Below are 26226 nucleotides of genomic sequence, written 5' to 3' on the forward strand. Positions count from 1 at the left end.
TTTCTTTATAAGGAGGGAACATAAATGTAACTTTCAAAACAATCTTAATAGTAAAAATATGTGAGGGGACACAAATTACCTATTATGACTTGAAAATGTTTAAATTACTAAGAACATATAAAACTGAATAATTAGATAATTGGCTATGAACTAGATAATTGACTATGAAACACATACACAGAGACCGAAGACGACATCGATACTAACACGTCGATCTTGATAATATTGGTGTTCGATACCGACGCAGACAAAAACGTACCCTTTTTTTTTTCAAAGATGTCTATATTATAAAAATATTTGATACTAACAATGACTATAAACTCTAGGTATCAGATGAACCTTCAAAGGGTTCTTCATGACTGTTGTAAATTGCAGCATCTCCTCCAAATCAACCTCAATTCCATCCACATTTTTCCACTCAAAATTCCAAACAAAATTGGCAACAAAATACTCCAAGTGCAACAATGATAAGCCATAGCCCGGACACATTCTCCTCCCCGCCCCAAACGGCATCATCTTTATCTCTTTACTCCCCATTATATCAAAATTATCATTATCCATAAACCTCTCCGGCCTAAAACTCATAGGATCATCCCAAGCCGAACAATCCCTCCCTATCTCAGCCACCAAAAAGTTTACAGATGCAAAAGTAGGCACCAAATAGCCATTCATAACAACTTCTTGTGTTACTCTATGAGGAGCAACATAGTGTAAAGGTGGATGACGCCTTAACCCTTCCAAAATCACAGCTTTAAGATACGACATTTTTCGCAAATCTTCTTCTTTAATTTCCTTTTCTTCTTTTTCACCAATCACCCTTTTAATCTCTTCCACAAGCTTTTCTTGTATATCTTGATACTTCACCAAATTCGCCATGATCCATTCTATTGCGGTTGAAGTAGTATCTGTTCCCGCGTTTAGAAATTCCGAACATAACGTGCAGATTTTACTATCATCAAGTTTAATCTTTTTATCATCTTTCTCCAATAATTCCAAATCCAACAATGTATCAACATAGGATAAAACAAATTCATCACATGATTCATTGACATTGTTGTCTATGTTTTTACTTAATCTATCTTCTTTGATTTTCCTTCTAGCGTTTATATAAGGAATCAACAAAGCTTCTTGATCACTCCTCAGCTTCAAGAATTCCTTCCATCGGTTCCGAAACAATATCTTTGTAATTTGAGGCCAAAAATTTAAAACATTGTATCTAGAAAAATTAAGAAGCATGACACGTTGACTTTTTTCGATTTCTCTTATTTGATTCTCATCTAGTTTGTCACCAAAACACATGAGAGCCAATAACGAGAACATGCCATATCGAAAATGATCAACGACCGCAACCCTTTTGGAGTTCTTTTCGTGCGAATTATAATATAGACGTTGTAGAAGAATGTCTAACACCCATTTGCGCGCTTTAGCGTAGGATTTGATCTGCGAGGGATGAAGTATTCTTGAAGTGAGGTTGCGTCTTAAAAGGCGCCAAATGGGACCGTAGAAGCTGAAAAGGATGTCATGTTGATTGCTGCTAATTATCTTCTTTGTTGGTTCGGCCTTAGGCCGATCCGCGAAGATGGTGCTATTTTGGATTAATGCTTGGTGTGCAAGAAACCTATTTGCAATGAAAATGTCTGTGTGAGAACCCATTTGAAGAGTGAATATTGGACCATATTTGGCATGAAGATTTTGAAGAAGAGTTTTAGGGTCTTTAAAATATTCTTGTAGCAATGTTAAGGATCCTATGAAAGGTACTCTTGGAGGTCCTGGAGGTAGGGGAGATTTAGTGAAGATAAAATTTGTTATGAATTTGAGAATTAATGAAAGAATAAGACACAAAATTGTTATTAGTAACCAAGTTTCCATAACTATTCTGCATGAAAACTATATTTGGTTATTGTAATTTTTGTAATATAAGTTTAATTTTACATTAGAAAGAACACAACATGAATAACAAAAAAAATAACATATTTCTATTAGCGTTGTATAAGATTATGATAGATCAATACTTTGTCCACGTTATATTTCCATTAGCATTCTAATATGTTACAATTTGTAAATGTCATTAAGAAAACAATAAATTGTAATGAAATTTTACATGAATATATAACAACAAAGAAAATGTAATATGTAATTTGGTATATAAAAAAATTGAAATCTAATGTGTAGTTTTAATAAACAACTGTGATTTGAAATAAGTTAAAAATTTTGTTTATGAAAAATGAAACTATACAAAGAATATATATGTTAAACAATCCATGAACAATGAAACTGACAATATTAAAAAGAAAGCTAAAGAAACAGATCAGTTAAAATTTAATTCCATGTATTGTTATTATAAAAATTTAACTCCATTGTAGTTAACACTTTGAAATAAGAGATCACGAGAGAAAGGGGTTAATGGTTTTCTTTTCTTTTTCAAATGGCATGTATGGAGAGACTTTGAGATCTTCATTAGACGTTGGGATATGTTAAGATGGTCTTCAATAAAATGTGGTATGGACCAAATTGTCCAATTTAGATCCTAAACACTTGAATTTAAATTTTTGTGTGATTTTACTCAAAGCTTCTAAGACTTTATTATTTTAAAAGCAAATAATAATTGTATATTATAAAAAAGGGACTTTATTTTTTTAAAAGCAAATAATAATTGTATGTTATAAAAATGAGAAAAGAGGTGTGAATCCGACTGAATACATATGAGAAAAATGGTTCAAGAAGTACCAAATGCTACATCCGAAAATCTAAGGAAAAACAAATTAAAAAACGGAAACAAATACAAGCATAAAAAGCAAAATATATATATAAGATATGGGCATCCAAAGGAGGGCATATGGGCACGGGCTCACTTTTCATCAACCTTCCAAATTTTTGTCCAACATGCATTATGATCTTGTGGCATACTTATGACCTCACTTTATCACCCTTATATCAGCATTACCACACCCAGCCATTACCAAAATTAAACTAACACATGATGTATCATGCATATGCACATTGGGAGCTAGCCATAAATGTCCAAAAGGCACCTTTTCTAAACATGTAAGAGAAGACTAGAAGTTTTGATCTCTACACCCTATTCCAACTCATACATCACTCAACCCACCACACTCATATTTTCCATCTGATTCACACTCATACACTCCACACAAAGAGGCTTAGCAAAAAAAAAAATTCTCACACACTCTCTCCATTCATTTTTGACTTCGAAGCTTGATCAAGAGAAAATTTAGTTACAAATCATAACAAATTTATACATCCTTTAATCATCTTATAAAGCCTCTCAACCAATTCAGTTAAAAAGATCATCATCCTCTCCGATCCAAGATCTTTTCTCATCATCTCAACTTCATGGATTCACTACTCTTTCCTCTGAATATCTCTTAACTCTATAGCTTGATCCTTCATCACCTCCATGTTCTAGAGATATCCATTCATACAATTAAATATCAAAACGCTTCAACGAACCTTATCTACTCTCTCCATCCATGCAAGGTGAACCAAGGAATTTCACTTAGATCTAAGGGAAGGAGAGCTTTTCCTACATTCTACGAGGATTGGCGGAGACTTCTACAACTTTTCTTGAGCTTTATACAAAGGCTAAAGGTGCAACGGATTTATTCTGTTAGGTAACTTCATATCCTCTATTTTCTTGCATCATGTTAGCTTATCTTGATGATTAGGGCATACTGGGATGCATATGAAGTCCTACCTCGAAGTAGGCATTGTTTGGCATTGAATGTGTGGAGTTTCTTGCATTTACAGTTTGTTAGGGTTTAGTTCACGTGCATTTTTCATGATGATTCAATTAATGCTTGAGAAAACTAAGAGTATTTTCGTGCTCTAAGAAGAAAATCAAGTGAGGCAGTTTCAAGATCCTCCATTTCTAGAGAAGATGACCGTCGCAGCTACCCTAGAGGCAGGCGTATACTACTCCGAGATTCTATGTACACGGGCACTAGTATGCATATGTATGCATTCACATTTGTTTGAGTCAATGATTCTGGTTTGGGAAGTCAGGGACTTCCTGTTGATGCTATGCGATCTTTGTGCATTCCTGAAACGGTAAGTAAGGAAGCCCCAAAACTTTTCTTGATCTATATATGTATATATACATCCAAGGGCGGTTGGTACTCGAGGAAGCCAGTGTGGTGGCTTATCCAAGAGCGAAAGTGGTGTACAACAGTTTGAATGAACTATGAAGGAAATCCTATTACCTTGCAAGTATGAGACTGCGTGGTGGACGTGAGGTTTTGAGTATATTTAGCATAACTGTTTCGGCAAACGTATTATGAAGTACAGTTACATGGGATGAATTCTACCACGAGTAAGAATGACGAGCAGACTCAAATCTACGGGTCCTATCTGTACCCGAACTCGAGTCAACGGTTGAAAATCCAAATTGATTGGTTTTGGGTTTGGATTCGGGTGCAACCCAATATTTATCTAAAGCACTATTTACTCTAATACAAACAAAACAACTTTACCTAACTTTACCTATTAATAATGTACATGATAAAAGTTGAAAAAGACAGACCCCCTTTCATAGCCTTCTGTGTCGGGATTACCCTTTCATATCTTGGAAGGGTCAAGTAACTGTTCCCTTACTAATTGTCTTTTTCAGCCTTTTTCTTGTCGGCAATAATTTCTGCAAATTTTACGTCATCAGTGACGTATCCTTTTTGAAATTTACACAATTAAAGGATTATCTTGTGAGGATTCTGAGGATCCTGATCTTTTTCCGCAGGATGTGCTTCTTCTCCTATATGCCTCTACCAATTTCGGCCTTGAATGTTTGACTTCAAAAGGGAAAAAGAAATTTTTTGTAATATTTGAATTACAATAAATTTTCCCCGTTTTATCTTCTCTTAGAAAATTCTTTTTGTCCATTTTGTGTTTGGACCAGCCAAAGTCTTTGAAATTTATTTTGGCTCTAGCAATTTCTATTTGCTGTGGGAGGTCTTCCAAGTTCTTGAAATATAGCCAAATCGCGGCTGCTGCCAGCCAGAACTGGCCTCGGTTTGTCGACATGCTCCGCGGGTTTATTCCTTGTGATTCAAGTCGAGACACTTTCTCTTGGTCCTTCAATGGAGACAAAGTCTTTTCCGTCTCAAGTTTGGCTCATGCGGTTGATAATGCCAAACCTTTAGCTTGGGATCCTATAGTTATCGATTCTTTGAAAGTGTTGTGGGATCTTAAGCTCCCGCCAAAAATTAAGGTTTTTGCTTGGAAAGTCTTCATTGATCGGATACCAACTAGAGATCAATTGTTGATTAGAGGTGTTACTAACGTTACTTGTCCGGATTGTGTGATGTGTGGCTCTTGCCTTGAATCCTCTTCCCATCTTTTTTTCAATTGCCAAGAGGTGAAAGGTATTTGGAAGCATGTTTTCTTATGGCTTGGCACACCGATTGATTTTACCGAAGAGGATATGCTTCGTTTTGACGTCATTCAAGAGAAGGTGGTTTGTAGTAAACGTCGTATTTTGATCAACCACGTTTGGTTTGCTACTATTTGGAGTATTTGGCTAATGAGGAATGCCATTATTTTTAAGGGGGAGGTTTTTTGTTTTGATGTCATTTGTTCTAACATTGTCTTTCTTTCTTGGAGGTGGTTATGTAGTGGATATACTAAGTTTAGACCAATTTACTATGAATGGTTTAAACTTCCATTATCTGTTCCTTTTTCCCTCTAGGGCCTTCTGCTTTTTTTGTAAGGGTTGCACCCCTAGTGCGAGCTTTCAATCAATCAATTGCTTATTAAAAAAAAATGATGACTCAGACAGTTATTGTGAAAATCTGGATATAACGATGTTATTTCCAGTTTTGCATTTTGTGGAAATTCTGGAATTATGGTTTCTAATGTGTCTGCTAGGAATGCTGGTAAATATGGAGTGAAGTCATATAATGGTGAAAAGGAACAATTCAAAACATCTTTGAGTAATCAGCTCAAAGAAGAAGAAACATGTCTTTTAGACAACATTTGGAACTTATCCACCACCTCTCAAGGTAACAGCAAGAAAGTAGCAGTAATAAATGCATTAGCATCTTATTTTGCTAGTGGAAGACATTTTAGCAAAAAAAAAACCATTTATTTGCTATACATTATTCACTGGTCCAAAAGCTGGAGTTTATTTAGATTGGGAAGAAATGGCCCAATTAATTGAAGAAATTAAATTATATCCAAGATATGGTCAACCCTTGTATAAAGGATTCTATGATATACAAGAGACATAGACACGGTAATTAAGAATTGTGGAAATGATATTATTATATCACCACGAGTTCTTAAATACCAAAATTATTTAAAACACTTAGAAACCTTTGGTGACCAAGAATTTTTACATGAAATTCAAAACATTGTTCCTAAAGGCAAAGGAAAAGAAGTTTCCTTAAGACCACAAATTTCACTGAAAGAACAAAAAACTTTCAGTGAAACATTAAATTCTACAAAAAAAACCTAAAAATCACCACAAGTTTGGTAAATTTGGGAAAACCAGCAATTCAGACACCTCCCAAGACTTCTGTAGAAGAAATGAGAATAAAAACATTTATTTTGTTACAAGAAGCCTTGGGCCAAATTTGTAACAGTCAAATTATTCACAATGGAATCTCCACTTAATGGGATTTTGTTCACAATAATTATAAACAATGCCAAAACATGTTTGAAGACTGCCCTAAAAATCAAGAGGGTGAATGTTATTGTCAATTAGATTCTGCCATTAGAAAGACAAGAATATCTTTGCCAACTTTTAAAACCTTCAAATTCAGAGATTATCCGGTATCATTAACTAATTTTCTTAAAGGACTGGTAAGTGTGATTAATGTTCCACCATTATATGACTTCACTCCATATTTACTAGCATTCCTAGCACACACATTAGAAACCATAATACCAGAATTTCCACAAAATGCGGAACAGGAAATAACATCGTTATATCCAGATTTTCACAATAACTCTCTGAGTTATCTGTCATACCCCAAAATTTACCCAATACGATTCACGTCAATTAATTTATTGAGGGTATCTAAATTAGGAGTTATGGGGGTTTAACATTTGTATTGTTAAACCAAATCTCTTATAAAAAAACATTCTAATTGAATGTGGGGGTGTATCTATAGGATGTCCTTTGAGCCCAATTGAAAATTTAGGCCCATTAACTTGTTCCTAATTTTTAAATTTTAATTTTTTGGTTTAAATTAACATGTTTTGTTTCTAACATTAATTTCTTTTTATACAAACTATATATAAACTATTATCTTTATTTTATTATTTAGTTAGTATTATCATTAAAAACAAATCTATTACATCAATTATATTAATATTACTATTAATCATTATTATTATCAAATCAAATCTTATGAATCAAATATACAATAAAAGTCCAAATACAAAATTAATCTAATTTACAAATTGAATCAAATCCTAAAAACCTAAATCAAAACCTAAAATAAAATCAAATCTTATTTCATGAATCAATTTACAACAAATCAAATATATTACAATCAAATCTAATTTACAACAAATTGAATCATTCCTAATATGAATCAACCCTAAGGCTATAAATAAGAAACCTAAGTCTACAGAAAAGGGGATGAAGAAGAAACCCTAATCTAAAAGACGGAGAAAGAGAGATCGGAGAAGGGTGTTGAAGCGCGAAGCCTTCAACCTTGTGCCGACACCTGCAAGCAAAAACGAAGAGGATTAACAAGAAGATTGGAGCTTACACGATCCAGAATTCAAGATAAAATGTAACCCGAGACACTTAGCTTAGGGTTCTTCAACTTAGGGTTAGATTAACACCCCCTGGATTAATATTAAAAAAAAATACACCTCCTGCGTTCTAGTTAAAAGAAAGAATAATTAATTGTTTTAAATTACATGATTAATTTTAAAACAATTGTTATTTGGTTCGATTATGTTTAATAATCGCGCTGATTAATAATATTTCTTCGGATTTAAAATATTCAAATTGATATTAATAATTGGATATAATTTTACATGCACACTTAAGGTTTAATTTGTTGATTGTTTTAATCGAATCAATCGATTACGATGATTAGCGACAAAAATTAATTTTTGTCAAGCTAATTTATATTAGGGTCGATTTATTAATTGTTTTAATCAAATCAATTAATTATGGTGATTAATAATCAATTATTCAATTTACTTTAATTTAAATAATTTATTCAAAACAGTTCAATTTACTAAAAGGTTTTAATCGAATCAATTAGTTACGATAATTAGTAATCTTTTACTAATTTTTTAATTATGTTGATCAAATCAATTGATCAACGCGATTAATAAAATTTCAAAAATATTAAAAAGGGTTGTATGCCATATAATAAACTTTTAACATCTTCACAAACTGCGAATTACACAAAACTACGACAATTACCAAACTGCGTACGGTAATTTAAAATACACTTCAACATACAAACTTCAAAGGCATACAACCACTAAAAAACACCAACATACCCCGAACTACGTAGACTCTGATCCTCCATAAGGAGGTACGTAGGCACTTGGTAATAAGGCGAGTTCTCTTCTCCAAAACTTCAATAGGTTTGAGATTTGCCCTATTTAACTTTCTGTCACCTTTCTTTATTAGCCATAAACCATTACCTTAGACAAAACCTTAGGAAAGGGTTAAGGGTACCTAACACCTTCCCTTGACCTGATTATAATAACTTACCCAGATGTTTAAACTTCGTAGGGTTTCCTATTCGCCCTGGTAGAATAGGTGACAACTCTAAAATCTAAATTTTTTAGGGCGGGTTGCTACAACTGGCGACTCTGCTAGGGATAACCAAAAGGCAAATTATTATGCTCCTAGGTTTGGTTTAGGGTTTAGGTATATGGTTAATTATTAGGGTTTGGCTAATTTTTTAAGGTTAGGATTTTGGGTTAGGGTTTAGGTTTTTATTTTTTTTTCATTAAATATTTAATTTTCTCTTTATTTATTTACAGTTCTTATTTATTTACAGGAATTTAAATAAATATCTGTTTAATTGAATATTTGTTTTTTTATTGCATTTTTGGGTTATATATAAATTGTTGTTAAAACATAAGTGTGGGAATTATCTTTAAGAACAGAGAAGACTTGCATCGCCTACGAGTCTTAATGATAATTCCACTCAGAGTGGGTTGAATATTCGGAAATGTCCAAAACGAGGCTTAACTTTGTTGAGGGCATGACTGAGTATTTAGCTGATCTCTCTGGGAACCTACCCCTAAAACTCGAACCTCGTGGGCAAATGAGTTGTTCTAAAATCCAAAGAGACAAAAAGTCTCGGAGGCTACGAACGGCCCCATGAGACCTTTTAGAACATACCAATGGGAAAGGTAGACTCCCTAAACCGTTGCGTCGAACCTATGAACTTAGGGCTTATGTGCTTATGTGTTTAATTATATGCTTTTATTATTTTTATATCATATAATTGGTTGCATTCATCATTCATCATGTGCATTTCTTCATCATGTCTTATCCACAAGAATAAAAAAAAAAGTTTTAAAAAAAATAAATAAAAAAATAAAAAATAAATAAATGTGGATAAGACATGAACATAAACATAGCATTCATGACATGCATATCATTTCAAATCGTTTTAAAAAAAACATTAAAAGGTGGAAATTGTCTTTATCTCCAGTCACGTCATTGGAGAAGATAACCAAGCAACCATACCGCCACACCAAACTAAGTCTCAAAGAATGAAAGCAATAGAACAACTAGAGCAGAATCAAGCCGCCCTTCTTGAAGAAGTGACCCAACTGAAGGGTACTGTGGAGGAAATTAAGGGAGGGATGACCCAAATGCTGAGTTTCATGAAGGAATTCATGGATAAACAAGAAAAGGGTAAGGAAACTCAAGATCAGTCCGAGGATATACCAAATGATAGTAACCCGCTGTTAGGATACATTCCAAGTATTGATCCTCACAGAATGAATGCCCGATCTTCCAAAAGAGTCATCCGATTCCATGAGGAAGGAGAGACTTCTCAGGAAGGATTCATCCCTATTGCACAGAAGGAAGTGGTATCCCGCACAGTTCGCATTTTTGCCAACAATCCTCCTAAAGAGGATGATTACTTGGATTTGCAGTATGGCGAAGTGGATAATAAAAACCAGGTGCCTCCATACAAGCAAACTTCCCCTAACTCTAGAGGAGATTCTAAGGACAGTGGACAAATTAAGGCATTAGAGGAATGGCTAAAGGCAGTAGAAGGGTACGATGTATTTGATGTGTATGCCTTCGAAATGAGCTTGGTCCCAGACTTGACCATCCCACATAAGTTTAAGGTTCCTAAATTTGAAAAATACAAAGGACTCACATGCCCGAGAAATCACTTATGCATGTATGTACAAAAAATGGCTGCCTACGCCCATGACCAAAAGTTGATGATACACTTCTTCCAAGATAGCTTAAGTGGAGCGTCTGTTGATTGGTACATGCAGTTGGAAAAGTCCTATATCCGAAGCTGGAATGACCTTGCTAACACATTCTTAAAGCAATATAAGTACAACTTGGATATGGCGCCCAACCGGCTGCAATTACAAAATCTATCACAGAAAAAGGATGAAGCTTTCAAGGAATATGCACAAAGATGGAGAGAAATGGCTTCCCGAGTCCAACCTCCCTTGCTGGAAAAAGAACTGGTAGACATATTTATGGGCACCTTGCAAGGACCATACTACGATAAGATGGTCGGAAGCGTATCTTCAGGATTCTCAGATTTGGTGGTTATTGGTGAAAGGATTGAAAATGGGATTAAGAACGGAAAGATACAAGGGGCATCCGCAGGTTCTTGTCACTCAAAGAGGCCCACCCCAACCTCCACAAAGAAGAAGGAAGGGGAGACCAATGCAGTAGTGCATCAAGAACCTAGACCTCCTATGTCATTTCCACAACAGCAGAACAGGTTTCAAGGCCCTTAAAGGAAATTTGATCCTTTGCTTACATCCAAGAGCGAAATACTAAGATACTTGATAAACGAGTCATTGGTAGAGATCAAACCATTGGCACCTCCTCCCCCAGGGAAGGTTCTACCCAAGTACAATGCCAACGAAAGGTGCGAATACCATGCTAATTCCCTTGGACACACATTGGAAAAATGTTGGGCCTTCAGGCATAAAGTTCAGGATCTAATAGAGTTAGGGGCAATTGCCTTTGATAAACCCAACGTGAAGACGAATCCTATGCCTCACCATGATGGGGCAGTCAATGCAATAGAGGTCGTTACCAAGCAAGAGTTGGTTCAACAAAGAAGTTCCCCCATAGATGCACTTAAGAGGTATCTACTTATAAAGGGGTTCATCTTAGAACATAACGAAGCCTTTAAAGACACTCTGCAAAGGCTTATGGATTAAGGGTTGATTCAACTAAAGGAACACTCTGAGGAGGAATATGTAGCTATGGTGGATAGAAACGAGCCATTGGTGATACCTAGCCAAGGGACAAGTGTCATACCTCAAAATTTTCCCACACTTTTTAGTGACAAAAATTTTCGAAATTATTTTTTAAATTTGATTTTTATAAAATCTTGATTTATTTACATAGACATCCTGAATTTTATAAATATTCGATTTAAAGTCTATTTTAAAATATAGTAATATACTCTTAAATTGCTTATATTTTAAATAGAAAATACTGGCCGATGCTCATATACTTTCAATTGACTTTTTATTTCAAATAAATAACATAGCTTAGTTGGTTATGAAGTAAGGCTTGTAAGCAAAAGGTCATGGGTTCAATTCTCGCTTGCATTTCCATGTTTTTTAACTATTTTTTTATCTTTTATGCACCAGGACGCACCTGGACACAAGCATGTCCAAGTTCTTAATCTTGGTCATCAAGAAAGGTCCATGGGCCTCTGGGTCGGATGTTTTTCTTTTTAGGATTATTTTGACCTAAATCTCAGTCTATATAAAGGACACTTCCCACCCTTGTCTTCATCAACAACTTCCTGAAACTTTCCTCCATCAACAATTCTCACAATTCTAATCCTTTCTCATTCACAGTTTTTAAAAATCTTTTTCATAAGTTTTTTTTAAACCTTTTTGTTTTGGCCAATGATGACACCTGAGGCCTCCTTTTTTCTTAAAATGATTTTACAATCTTTTTGGCCGATGATTTTTCATATGAGGCCCCTAGTTTTATTTTTTATGTTTAATTTTAAGCCAAATGATGATTCTCTGATGGTATTATTTTTCACACTAACTCTACACATTTTTTTTAATCTTTATTTGGTTCTAACAATTCCATCTTTTGAGATAACTTTTGTTGTGAATATCGGTTTCACTTTTCTTCAGTAGCCCTTTGTGCACTTGTCTGTACATTTTACTCAAACTTTTGTTCTTACCAAATAAAATATCTAATTTCTTGAAAAAACATGTTTCTTATTTAATAAATTGTTACTATTGTTTCTTTTCTCACTTAATAATTTGTATTATTAACTTCTTTTTTTCCTTAAAATCAATCATTCTTAATAATGAATTTATAACATAGTCATCACATGGTAGCCAAAAGAAACCAGATCTCACGGTCACAGTAAAATATCATCTTCTCCCTAGAAGGAACCACTCACGACCTGCACATTCAAAATAAAATAAACCTTTAACCAATTTATCACACCATTCAAACCAAATGAAAGTCATCACCTGTAAATATTTTTTTCTTTTTTCTCAACTGATTCAATCTTACAAGTCCATAAACCGTTTTCCCATTCCTAATAAACCAATCTAACAGCACATTCAAGAGGTTTACACAAATTATCAAACAACCAGCATATGATTTAAAGCAATAGGATTTGTTGTTTTGTTTGAAATACAGGAAAATAGAAGAAGGAGATCTCGCAGCACCCACACAACAACAATCAAATCGGAGAGTATCAGCGTGATCATTTTAAAACCGACGGGAATAAGTTTTGAGATCCACAAGCCAACTCTGTCGATTTCCTTCGGCAGCATCGTATTGAAACGTCACCGAAGCGCTACATCATCTTCATCATCACAACATCATGACTCACAATCGCTCGGCTACCCCACAGAGCGACAACTCCGAGCAACAAAGCATCTTGGCATCCATCTGCGGCCAACATCGACCACCACAACGCAGCACCATCATCATCTTCAGCGGATGGCACGACTGTCATCAGTCCCAAGCTTCGTATCGGTAATCTTTCCTCTCCCTTTCGTTGTTATCATCTTGTTCATGTTGTTGTTTGTGTTCATGATTATCTGAAACTAAGAAATTGAGAGAGATGAAGAGAGCGATGAAGATTTGAGTTTGTTGTTGTGGTATTCGTTTTTACGGATATTATTGAGATTTGTATGTATAGACTTTAGAAACAATGGAGAGTGAAAGTATGAGGCAGAGAGTTGAAACAGAGGAGAGTGGGGCGGCTCACTTTAGTCTTAGGCTTTGTTTGGATTGATGGAATCGGATGGAGCGGAGCGGAATGGAATGGAATAAAATGATATTCCGTTGTTTGGATAATTTAAAAACGGATGGAGCGGAGCGGAAAGGAGTGGTATGGATTCCATTCCATTCCATCACTTACCACCATATTCCTTCCCCTCCGATTTGGGCGGAATGAATAATTTGTCTTATTCCGTTATAAAATTTCCAAACAATGGAATGGTACATTCGTTCCGCTCCGTTCCACTCCGCTCCATCCCACTCCGCTCCATTCCATTCCACTCCGTTCATTTCGTGATATCCAAACATACCCTTAGGTTTTTACTAGTTTCATTTGTTTTGACTTGGGCCTTCTATTTCATGGCCCAATCTTATTTTTACCTTGCACCATGTAGCAGACTGCACCCCACTCTGTTTTGATTGGCTGATTTTAATTCACCTTTGGGCTAGCGTTTTTATTTCAGACCAGTTTTTAGGTTTTATTTTAATTTTCTATTTGTTCTAGGTTTGTTTTAATTCATAAAATTGTTAAAATAAAAAATATATATATTCAAAGTAACAAAAAACATGTTTAGGTAGATTTTATTTTTTAGTATTATCAAAACTCCAAAAATATGTTAGAATTAGATTTTATTTTCTATATAAAAAAAAACACAAAAAACATGTTCTTATTTGCTAATTTCTCTTTTAGAATTTAACATGATTATCTTAAAAAATTTCTTTTAATCAATAATTGTTTATGTTTTTATTATTTTTCATTTATCATTTTTTTTATATCCGGACTAACACTTTCTTGTTTTGCGAGGTACTACACTTGAGGCTTTCCGATTAACTTCATAGATATTTACAAGTTACTTAATTGTGCACACTTAATCGTTTTATGTTTATTTGGTTGTTGTGATAATTTTTCATCCCTGTTTGGCAATTTGTAATCCCCTCCCCAAAGCCCTGTAATAGTTAGGATTTTATGGTTCCGCCTTTACTTTCCTGCAATATATATGCGTGTGTTAGTAATTTAGGGAGCGAAAAGATTTCAAATTTCAATCGTTAGCTCACTAATATAAGATAAAATACTTGAATCTAACACACTCGCACATACTTACCCCTAAGGTACGCCCCTCTTGGTTGCCTTCGATTTTATGGTCGTGTCCCTCGAATATAGAGATACCCATTAGCAAAAGTCCCGACGATTTAAAATCATCGCAAAGATCATAAGTCCCTCGATGTTGCCTACGAATATATGATCTAGTCCATCGAATGGTTGCCTACGAAACGATGATTGTCCCTTCGAATTTGCTAAAGGTACCTCTACTTGTTGCCTTCAAACGACCTACGATGACCCTTCGTTTGTCTCGCACGTCCAATATATAGGACTACCTACCCACAAATGGTATGGTTAGTCTTATCCTTTAAAGAAAAGTATAAAGTATAAGAGAGACTAAGTATTAGGGTAAGTATCCTTTAGTTTGCTTGCTCAATATAAAAATGCTTTCCACACCCCATTTTTCAACATTGTCTCTTCAGACATTTTTCAAAATCAAATAGTTTTTCAAAACATACCCACACTATGCTTTTTCAAGCTTTTTAAACAAAACAAACGAGCTAAGCAAACTAAGAGGCCGTAGATAACTACGGATGAAAAGGGTGCTAACACCTTCCCTTTTCATAACTTACCCCCCGAACCCAAACTCTTTTCCTAAAGGTCTTTCCTGTACTTTTATACCTTTCCTAAAAATTGGACAAAATAAAAGTCGGTGGCGACTCATGCTTACCGCAACATTACTCGCTTACAAAAATAAAAGTCAGTTCACCGAGTTACAACAAGGAAGCCATTAATCATCCCATGCTCTAAACCACTATTGCGGATACTTGCACAAGATCATATTAAGGTAATCCCGAACAACAAAAACAGAGCCCCATATCCTTTGGACAAAATGAAAACAGTACCCTGGGAATACAATTCCGGTACTAATACTTCAGTGTCAAATATCTTGGGACCTGGAGGCATGACCTGTAGTGGTCGCATATTCAAAACTGCGCAGGCACAACCAAGGCCTAATGAAAACTCGACACAAAGGAGTGATCAAGCTGCGGTAGGATCAAATGTTGAGACTCCTAAGGATAAAAAAGTCACTAATAAGGATGCTGAAGAATTTTTAGCTTTGATCAAGAAAAGTAATTATAGGGTGGTAGATCAGTTACAACAGACGCCATCCAAAATATCACTCATATCACTACTAGTAAACTCCGAGAAGCATCGAGACGCCTTGATGAAGATTTTGAACGCCGCCCACGTAATTAAGGACATCATTGTAAATCAATTTGATAGGTGATCGGAAAAATAGCAAGTGTACTATTTTCACCGGTGTAGTTATAATGGGTTTTACCCAAAGTATCGATCACGAGGATTGCGTAGGAAATATAAGTTATTATATTGGTCAATTAAACAAAAGAGCATAGGGGTGTTGTTTTAAATGATCAACGAAATAAGCAAAAATAATAAAAATAAGCTAAAATTAAAGTTGAACTTTTAGATATCAATTTAGGGTAATGCCAAGGTAGGTGTATGATTTGCCTTATAATGACTCTGTAAAAAGATCTCTTTAACAAGTTCTTGAGGTGTAACTATTTGTTCTTAAGGGTGTTTTCCTAAGTCCTTAGTGAAAACCTTTTGGTTTGCAATCCTATTGCCTAAGTCCTTAGAAACAAAGGTTTGTGAACCAAAGATATAAATAATCAAGAATATTCAAATAACCTTACGGTATCCCTAGTCCTAGGTGATATCTCAGATTCAATTGTCTAAAAACCTTAACAATCATAGTCCTACAAATTGTTAACCGGAGATCGATCTTTGTTTGTCCAACAAAGAAAGCATAAAAACATTAGACAATTAAATTGCAAAACATGAATCCTTGATTAAAGAAATACGTAGATCATAGTCATTACAATTAAAATCAGGGACACCCCCCCTGGCATTGGGGGGTTTAGCCTCTCATAATATTCAAGAAACCAAAATTAAAAAGTTTAGACATTTACAAAGATTAGGAGAACTCTGATCTTCAATGGTGTCCACCGTTGAATCTCTTCGTCTTCCAAAACCTTGATAAAGCTATCTTTCACTCTTCTGGAATTCTATCGTACGAAAAAAAAGTGCCTTCTCCTTGTCTCTCAATCCTCTTTTAATCCCTCTAGGTTTTCATATCTCAGCCAGAATACCCAAACTGCCCCCAGAACTTTAAAATTGTAAAAACCAAAAAAATAAGAAATTCTGTCCGCACAGCTGACACGGCCGTGTCACTTGACACAGGCAGACCGTGTCAGCTTCTGGTCTTAGGAGTACAGTTCTTCAGGAGGCCTGACACGGCCGTGTCAGGTGACACGGTCAGACCGTGTCCGCCTCTGCCTCCTTGCTCCTTTTTGCTTCTTGCTTCCTTTTTGCACACCTCTTGGACATGCGATCTTCCATCAATCCGAAGCTAACCTGAAACCATTACCAAACGAGATCAAAAGCACCTAATTGAAAATGAGAACGACACAAAACAAATTTCAAACAAATAAACTATAACTAGATAAATTAAAGAAAACATTGGAAAACAAACACAAAGTGTTACCAAACATGACGATCGTGTGTCGAATTCATGATGAAATGGGGTGTAAAATGGTGACCGATCACAACCCCAAACATATCTCATTGCTTGTCCTCAAGCAATGCAAGCGAGCAAACAAATGTCACCTTGAATTTCTTTTTGTACCACAATATAACCGATATCATTCGCAACTTGAATCTCTTCCTTGAGTCAGCTTTTGGGACTTATCGCACCTTGTTGTCCATCACACTTCATATCAAGATGTATTTCACCTGCAAACTTGTCACACTTCTCACAAATTCTCTCGTGGTTAGAGTGTTTTTCGCTCAGATCATAATATGCGATATCAACCCTTGACTTTGCGAACATCCTACTTCCACTACACAAAAAGGAATCACACAATTTGAGGGCTTTTTGGGTTGTAATGGGGCTGAGGTGGAGGTTGGATAAACAAGGAGAGGGTACACAATGGGTTTTCTGCACTTATGTTACTTTTCTCGCTTCTTTTTTTCTGTATGTGTGGGGGGTTTCTTCTTAGACTCTCTGTTTTCACCGAAATTCCGAGTGTTAGAATCACCGAGTCTTTCACTTCTTTTTGGGCAAGTGTATTAAACTTTTTTTTTTCTTTTTTTCTTTGTGAGGTTCACCCACTTCTTTTTCCTCTTTTGTTTATTTTTCTGTACACTTGCCCCTTTACTTTCATACATACATATAAACCACCCCAAACTTACAATTTTCACACGGTTTTGAGATAAGAGAAAAAAACGATAAGTGCTACCCGAAAATGGTGATTATGAAGGATGGAGATACAACAAAACAAAACAAGGGGGAAAGGGTCAATGGGGTAAACGAGGGGTATGACAAAAATAAACAGAACAACAATGGCGGAAGATAAGGACAGGGGAACAAAGAAAAACAAACAACTGCCTCTTGTGTGATTTCACAATTGTATTATGTTGGTAGGATAGACGCAAAATTAGGGAGATAAAGACATACCTGATTTTACTCTTATGGTGATCTTTGTAAGTGTTTGGCCTTTTATAATCCTCACCAGGTAGGTTAAGTTTGCAGCTTCCACACACCCTTCATGTCGTGTGACTTCTCTTTCCGGCTTGATTTCGTCACTTAACTGCTCAATTCCGTTCACCATGTTGCGTCCGACATATTCGGCTACATCTACTTCCAAAGTGCCTTGGGAAATTGGCTTTTGGTTGTGTCGTCCCTCCATTCACCACTTATTAACTCATGCCTTCGACACCAATCTTCATCCTGTTACACTTTTGATACAACTGAAAAGAAACTTCAGACGATAACAAATTCAAATGAAATACTAAAACAAGAAAACAATACTGAACGATAACAAATTCAAATGAAATACTAAAACAAGAAAACACTACTGATAAAATCCCTCCCCCACTTGCACTAAACATTGTCCCCAATGTTTTTCGTACTCGCCGGAGAGGACTTACAGAACACCCTACTGAGGAGGAGGAGGGGGAAAATGCAACATCAATTGTTGCATCATGCTATGCATCTCCGTCATCATCACGCCTTGACGGGTTTGTTCATGCTATGCATTCTTCACTCGTGAAAGATGAAGATTGGTTACCACCTTGTGATGATTGACCCGTCTCTCCTTGTAGGTGTTCACTCTCTTCATTCCGCTGAAACTGATAATTGCTCCGAAAAATTTCCCGATAGCGCCAATTCCCCTCATTAAGGGTGGACGTTCGTTCAGGGTTTGGAAGATTCATGACCACCTTTTTCCCAACGTTGTACTCGTAAGTAGTACCATTCATCTGTATCACAAGTTGGTTAATCAAAGCAAGCATATCTAATTTAGTCATACCTGCGACGGGCTCATGATGATACACCACCGGGTCATAGCCAAGAAATTTAGCTATTTGAGTGATGATACCTCCAACACAGATGTCACCTGAAACTGCTTTTCCCACTTTGCTTAAATGTGCAGCCACAAAAGCAGCCACATTAACCGGAGTGTCCGAGATCATGGAGGACATAAGAAAAAGTTCAGTTTGCGAGATAACTCCCTGACTGTCACCCCTGCCAAACATAGAATAAGCCAAGCATTTTTGCACATAACGAAAACATGGATTATGAATCCGGGAGGCTTTCGCGTCTTTAGCGATATATTCTGTTCCTGTGATCTTACCCCAAAACCTTCCTGGTTCAAAATCACTAGGCAATTTTCCCGGTCCATCAACGGGTATACCAAGGATAGCACCTAATTCCTCTAGAGTAACCGGTGCTGAGTCTGAAATAACTGAAAAGTGATTGCACCGGTACACATAGGGAGTCTTCTTTCCTAGTCCGTATGAACCTCGTACTCCACGGTACTCAAGAATTCCAATGTTATCCGTTCATAAGTGGGTGTTGTACGCAACATAAAATCTAACAGCCCTATTTTATTCAGCAGTCTATGAACATCCTCGGACAAACCCAATTCAGCTAAAGTAGAGGGACACATATACCTGTTCGGAATTAACCGTCGATCCTTAAGTTTTGCATACCGGACTTCATGGGCGGGGTGGGTGAAGGTGATCCCATGAGCATTCTCGTTGCCCGGCTCAGCCGCCGGTTCAACATTCTTCCGTGGTCGAGTTGGAGGTCTCGAAGGTCCATCCTCGGTTGGCCTTCGTCTGGAAACATTCTTCGGGGGCATTTTGGGTACCTGAAAATTTCACAAAAACTAAAATTGCGAGTTAGTGAAAACAGCCACCGTAGGTAGATGGAGGGTGACGAGAGGAACACTTTTTGTGAAGTGGGACTGGGGAAAAAACGAATATTTGAAGTGGTGGAGGAAGGTTCATGTGGGAGGTTTAATGGAGAGGGGAAGTTTTTGTGGGAGAAGAAAGAAGAAGAAAGAGGAAGAAAGAGAAAAAGTGAAGTAAGAGAAGGGAAAAATAGGGTTTTGGGGTGTGGGGCGCGCGGGGCCCACTAGTAACAGAAAAAAAATTCAAAATCTGGCTCGCTGACACGGCCGTGTCAGGTGACACGGTCAGACCGTGTCCGAGTCTGGAAAGCCACTTTTGTTTTTTTTCAAAAAATTACCCAGCGTGACACGGTCGTGTCAGCCAACACGCTCAGACCGTGTCCGGGTCTGGAAAACCAATTTTTCCTCAAAATTTTTGATCAGTGTGACACGGCCGTGTCAGCCAACACGGTCAGACCGTGTCAGGCACTGTGCTCAAAAAATTTTGCCCGTTTTGGATTCTCTGCTCTTTTCACTCCTTGATAGCCGTGTTTCAAAAACAACCTACAAAACAAAAACAATAAACAAAAACTGTTAAGAACAAAAATAGTGGGTTGCCTCCCACTAAGCGCTTCGTTTAACGTCGCATGGCTCGACGGACGTCCACCTCATTAGGTGAGACTCACATGATGAATTGATCCAGCTTCCTGCCCAGCATAATAGGGCTTCAACCTCTGTCCATTTACTTTGAATATGTCCCCATTGGCTTGGTTTTTAAATTCAATCGCACCATGTGGGAAAACTTTGTGCACAACAAACGGCCATGACCATCTTGACTTCAATTTTCCAGGAAAAAGCTTCAGCCTCGAGTTAAACAACAACACTAGTTGTCCTTTCCAAAAGTCCTTCTTGATGATTCTTTGATCATGCCACTTCTTTGTTTGTTCTTTGTACATCTTTGCATTTTCATAAGCTTGATCTCGAAATTCCTCTAACTCATGTAGTTGAAGGATACGAGACTCACCGGCTTTTACAATATCGTAGTTGAGGAATTTAGAAGCCCAAAACGCCTTGTGTTCAAGCTCGAGTGGCAAATGGCAAGCTTTACCATAAACAAACTGATAGGGTTACATGCCTATGGGTGTTTTGAATGCAGTCCTATATGCCCATAATGCATCTTCAAGCTTCATAGCCCAATCTTTTCTTGAGGCGCTCACAGTCTTTTCGAGAATCTGCTTGATTTGCCTGTTCGATACCTCTACCTGACCACTAGTCTGAGGGTGGTAAGCTGTTGCAATCTTGTGCTTCACATTATACTTCTTCAGCAGATTATCCATCAACTTATTCAAGAAATGAGTACCTTCATCGCTTATGAGTGTTCGGGGGACACCGAATCTGGAGAAAATGTTATTCTTGAGGAAATTCACCACCACCTTGGCATCATTTGTAGGAAGAGCAACTGCTTCAACCCATTTAGAGACGTAGTCCACCGCTACAAGGATGTAGTTCTTCCCATGGGATGGTGGAAAAGGTCCCATGAAATCAATACCCCACACATCAAGCAACTCCACTTCAAGTATACCCTTCTGAGGCATCTGATTTCTTTTTGAAATATTCCCCGTTCTCTGACACCTGTCGCATTCTTTCACAATGCTTTGAGCGTCTTTGAATAATGTGGGCCAATATAAACCAGATTGTAAGACCTTTGCAGCCGTTCTATCACCACTGAAATGTCCGCCATATTCTGAGTCATGGCATGCTTTTAGCACATCCCGTTGTTCCTCCTCGGGTACACATATTCTAATCAAACCATCGAGACCCTTCTTGTATAAGAAAGGATCATCCCACAAGTAGAACCTGCAATCATGTAAAAACTTTTTTCTACGGTTATAGTCAAAATCATCAGGGATAATACCACCTACCAAATAGTTCGCATAGTCGGCGAACCAAGGTACACCAATAACAGCGAGGATATGTTCATCTGCGAACTCATCCTTTATTGGGCGCGTAGCTTCTGTCTCTTCAATAGGTGACATTCGAGACAAGTGATCGGCCACAGTGTTTTCAAACCCTTTTTTGTCACGAATTTCCACATCAAACTCTTGAAGGAGTAAGATCCATCTTAGCTGTCTCGGCTTAGAGTCCTGTTTAGCAAAAAGATACTTCAAGGCAGCATGGTCAGTATAAACAATGACTCTAGAACCCAACATATATTGCCTGAATTTATCAAAGGCATAAACAACCGCTAACAACTCCTTTTCAGTAGTTACATAGTTCATCTGTGCAGGGTTCAACACATGACTAGCGTAGTAAATAACATGTAACAATTTTTCTCTACGCTGTCCCAGAACCGCCCCCACTGCAATATCACTTGCATCACACATGATCTCAAAAGGTAGAGACCAATCCGGGGCTACAACAATTGGTGCCGACACTAATTTTTTCTTTATTGTATCAAATGCTATGGCACATTCTTTATCGAAAATAAAAGCTTTGTCCTTAACTAAAAGTGTAGTTAAAGGTTTTGCTATTTTTGAGAAGTCTCTTATGAACCTACGGTAGAAACCCGCATGCCCTAAGAAACTTCGGATACCTTTTTCATTCAGGGGAGGAGGCAATTTTGCTATGACTTCTATCTTGGCTTGGTCAACTTCTATTCCCTTATGAGAAATTTTGTGCCCCAAAACTATACCTTCACGCACCATGAAGTGACACTTCTCCCAGTTGAGGATTAAGTTGGTCTGTTGGCATCTTTCTAAAACAAGAGCAAGGTTAGTTAAGCAATTATCAAAAGACTTACCAAAAACCGAGAAGTCATCCATGAATACTTCCATATGCTTCTCAAGCATATCGGAAAAAATGGATTGCATGCATCGTTGAAATGTGGCCGGTGCATTACATAACCCGAATGGCATTGTTCTGTAGGCAAAAATACCAAAAGGGCATGTAAAAGCGGTCTTCTCTTGGTCCTCTGGTGCAACAGCTATCTGATTATACCCCGAGTAACCATCGAGGAAACAATAGTAGTCATGATCCTCTAACCTTTCTAACATCTGATCGATGAAAGGCAATGGGAAGTGATCTTTTCTTGTTGCCAGATTTAGTCTTCGGTAGTCAATACAGACTCTCCACCCTGTAACTGTCCTTGTGGGAATCAACTCATTCTTTTCATTCTTAATCACTTTAGTTCCACCTTTCTTTGGCACCACATGAACTGGACTCACCCAAGATCTGTCAGATATTGGATAGATCATCCCTGCGTCCAAAAGTTTTACAACTTCCTTTCTAACCACTTCCTTCATCGCTAAATTGAGTCGTCGTTGTGGTTGGACAACTGGTTTGTGATCATCTTCCATTAGGATTTTGTGCATGCAAATTGTTGGACTTATTCCCTTCAAATATTCAATGGACCATCCAAGAGCACTTTTATGCTTTTTAAGAACTTTGACAAGCTTATCTTCTTGAAGGAATTCAAGGTGAGAACTTATGATAGCCGGGCACTTACTTTCAGTGTCTAAAAAGACGTATTTGAGGTTCTCCAGTAATTGCTTTAGTTTAGCCCCCTTCTTTGGTTCATCTTTACTTCCCTCCACTAAAGGTTGCCTTAGCTCCCCCATCGGTTGTGGCGAGAACTTTTGACAAATGATGTTTCCGTCATGGCTAAAATTTCACTGTCTCTTTCATCAATTACCTCCTCCTCTTCGAAGATTGATAGACTCAAAACTCTCTCCAAGGGTAACTTCTGTGTTGTCAAAGAATTTTCTTTATCACAAATTTGTTCAATTACCTCAATGTGTTGACTCGTGGCAACATCATCCTTGTACTTCATAGTGTTTCGCACATCAATCTTCAATTCTTCATCATAAACTTTCAAGGTCATTGTACCTTCCTCTATGTCGATCAAGCATCTCCCGGTCTCTAGAAATGGTCTCCCCAAAATGATTGGTATCTCCTCATCTTCGGGCATCTCTAGAATAAAAAAATCTACCGGAAATACGAACTTGTCGATTTTCACCAACACGTCTTCTACCACTCCGTAGGGTCTTTTAACCGATTGGTCAGCAAACTGAAGTGTCATTCGTGTATCCTGTACTTTACCTATTCCCAATCTTTTGTAATTGGATAATGGCATAAGACTCACACTTGCTCCCAAATCTATCAGAGCTTTCTTGAAAGACCTATTTCCAATTGTGCATGGAATAGTCACTGAACCTCGATCTTTCTTTTTAACCGGAATCTTCATTCCCTGCAAAATAGCACTACAAGTTTCAGTTAGAATAATCGGATCACTCTCGATGGTCCGCTTCTTTGAAATGATATCTTTCATGAATTTCGCAAAGGTTGGCATTTGCTCAAGTGCCTCTAAGAAAGGAATGTTCAGCTCAAGTTTCTTGAACATCTCCAAGAACTTCTTAAAATTCTTCTCATGTTGTTCTTTCTTCTTATTTCTTGTGGGGAAAGGGAGTTTAACCGCCGGTTTAGGTGTAACTATTTTTTCTTTTACTACCCTTTCGTCCCCCTTGACCTCTTGACTTACAACCTCATTCTCTTTAATCTCTACATCCACTTCAATCAACATATCCTCTTCATCAGAATTCTTCTCAGGTTTGTCATTGGATTTATTGCTTCTGGTAGTCACAGCGTTCACATGATTGTTGTCTCTGGGAATTGTAACCGTGGCACTTGGCAGAGCACCCTGTGGTTGAGTGTTGGTCATTTGTTGTGCAATCTGACTCATTTGAATCTCCAGATTTTTGATTGATGCCCCTGTGTTCCTCAGGCTGCTCCTAGTTTCTTCCTGAAATTGAGAGTTTTGAGCTGCCATTTTTTCAATAGCTATCTCCCATTCTTCCTTCTTCGGTGCCTGTTGTTGAAATTGTTGAGGTGCTTGAGATTGGAACTGTTACGGGTGGTGTTGAAATTGTTGCTGGTATGGAAGTTGTTGTTGAGGAGGTCTATATTGTTGTGACTGAGCAAGAGATTGAATTTGGGTTGGTCCTTGCTTTTGAAAGTTTCCTTGTTGGTCCTTTCATGCGAAATTAGGATGATTTTTCCAACCCGGATTACATGTATTGGCGTATGGAATATTTTGCCTCAACATATGAATCTGTTCCACCTGTTCTTGCGTTGCCACACAATGCATAGCAAAATGCGGTCCACTACATATTTCACATACAACTGAGGCAGCTGGCTCAACTTGTGCCACCTTCTGTTCACCAAGATTCATTTTCTTCAATCTTCTTTCTACTTCAGCTGCAATTTGTTCTTCCATTTTAACCACCTGATCAGCAAGCTTCAAATCAATTTTACCTTCCGGTTGGCTCATTGCCCGGTCATATAACTCGATGTGCTCATTAGCGGTAATAGATTCTATGATTCTCTTGATACCAGTGGCTGTTGAAAAAATCGTTGAGCCACCAGCTGCCGTGTCTATCAGCTGTTTTGTCTTGACTCGTAGACCATTAACAAAAGTCTGCATTTGCTCTGTTGGGTCCATATTATGAGTAGGACATGCAACCAAACATCTCTTAAACCTTTTGTATGCATCTCCCAACGATTCCCCTTCTTTCTGCTTGAAATTTACAATATCATATCTCTTTCGAATGAAAACTGATGCGGGGAAGTACTCGTTAAGAAAGGCTGTTTCCATCTGTTGCCATGTGGTGATACTTCCAGCTGGAAGTGAGTAAAACCACTCTTCCGCATCTTCGGATAAAGTAAAAGGAAACATCACGAGTCTCTTTGCTTCTTCGGAATGGCCCTCTATCTTCAATGATGTTGTTGTGGTGAGGAATCTCTGTAAATGCTTATTTGCATCTTCATTGATTCTTCCAGCAAAGGGCCTGCTTTCTAACTGACGGATAGTGGAAGGATGTAGTTGGAAGTGTGCCACGTTAACCGGTTGATTTACTATGGTCATTCTTCCAAGCGGTGCATTGGCCCTTCCATAATCACCTAAAAGTCTCTCTGGAGGAGGTGGATCAGCTGCCATAGTTTCAGGCTCACAATCTGACTACTCGGACTGAATAGATATTACTTCTTCGTCTACTGATTTTGAAACTACAGGTGATTCTTCTTTCGATGCCAGTCTTTTTCGCTTAACTTCTCGGAGTCGTGCTCGCAATAATCTTTCGGGTTATGCGTAAAAAAGAAGTTCAGCTGAGGCCTTACCTCGCATACAAGATTAGACAATTATTAGTTGAGAGTAAACAATAAAAATAAATAAATAAATAAAAATTAAAATTTTGCAAAGGAAATAAAATTTTAATTGCAGAGCAATAAAATTTTAATTGACTGAATAATAACTTATATTTTGGCAATCCCCGGCAACGGCGCCAAAAACTTGATCGGAAAAATAGCAAGTGTACTATTTTCACCGGTGTAGTTATAATGGGTTTTACCCCAAGTATCGATCACGAGGATTGCGTAGGAAATATAAGTTATTATATTGGTCAATTAAACAAAAGAGCATAGGGGTGTTGTTTTAAATGATCAACGAAATAAGC

The 26226-nt window shown here is 37.2% G+C and overlaps 1 protein-coding gene across 1 annotated transcript; it reads right to left on the reverse strand.

The window, feature by feature from the left end:
• Positions 1-303: 303 nt before the first annotated feature.
• Positions 304-1869, reverse strand: LOC131649161 (cytochrome P450 89A2-like). Its single transcript, XM_058918911.1, has one exon. The coding sequence runs from the start codon at positions 1867-1869 to the stop codon at positions 304-306; it is 1566 nt and encodes a 521-aa protein (XP_058774894.1).
• Between the last annotated feature and the right edge of the window lie 24357 nt (positions 1870-26226).

The sequence above is a fragment of the Vicia villosa genome, linkage group LG2 (assembly GCF_029867415.1).
Source record: "Vicia villosa cultivar HV-30 ecotype Madison, WI linkage group LG2, Vvil1.0, whole genome shotgun sequence".
Classification (NCBI taxonomy): domain Eukaryota; kingdom Viridiplantae; phylum Streptophyta; class Magnoliopsida; order Fabales; family Fabaceae; genus Vicia; species Vicia villosa.

Excerpts from the sequence above, each read along its gene's own strand:
- LOC131649161 (XM_058918911.1), bottom strand. The coding sequence starts at position 1,869 with ATGGAAACTTGGTTACTAATAACAATTTTGTGTCTTATTCTTTCATTA.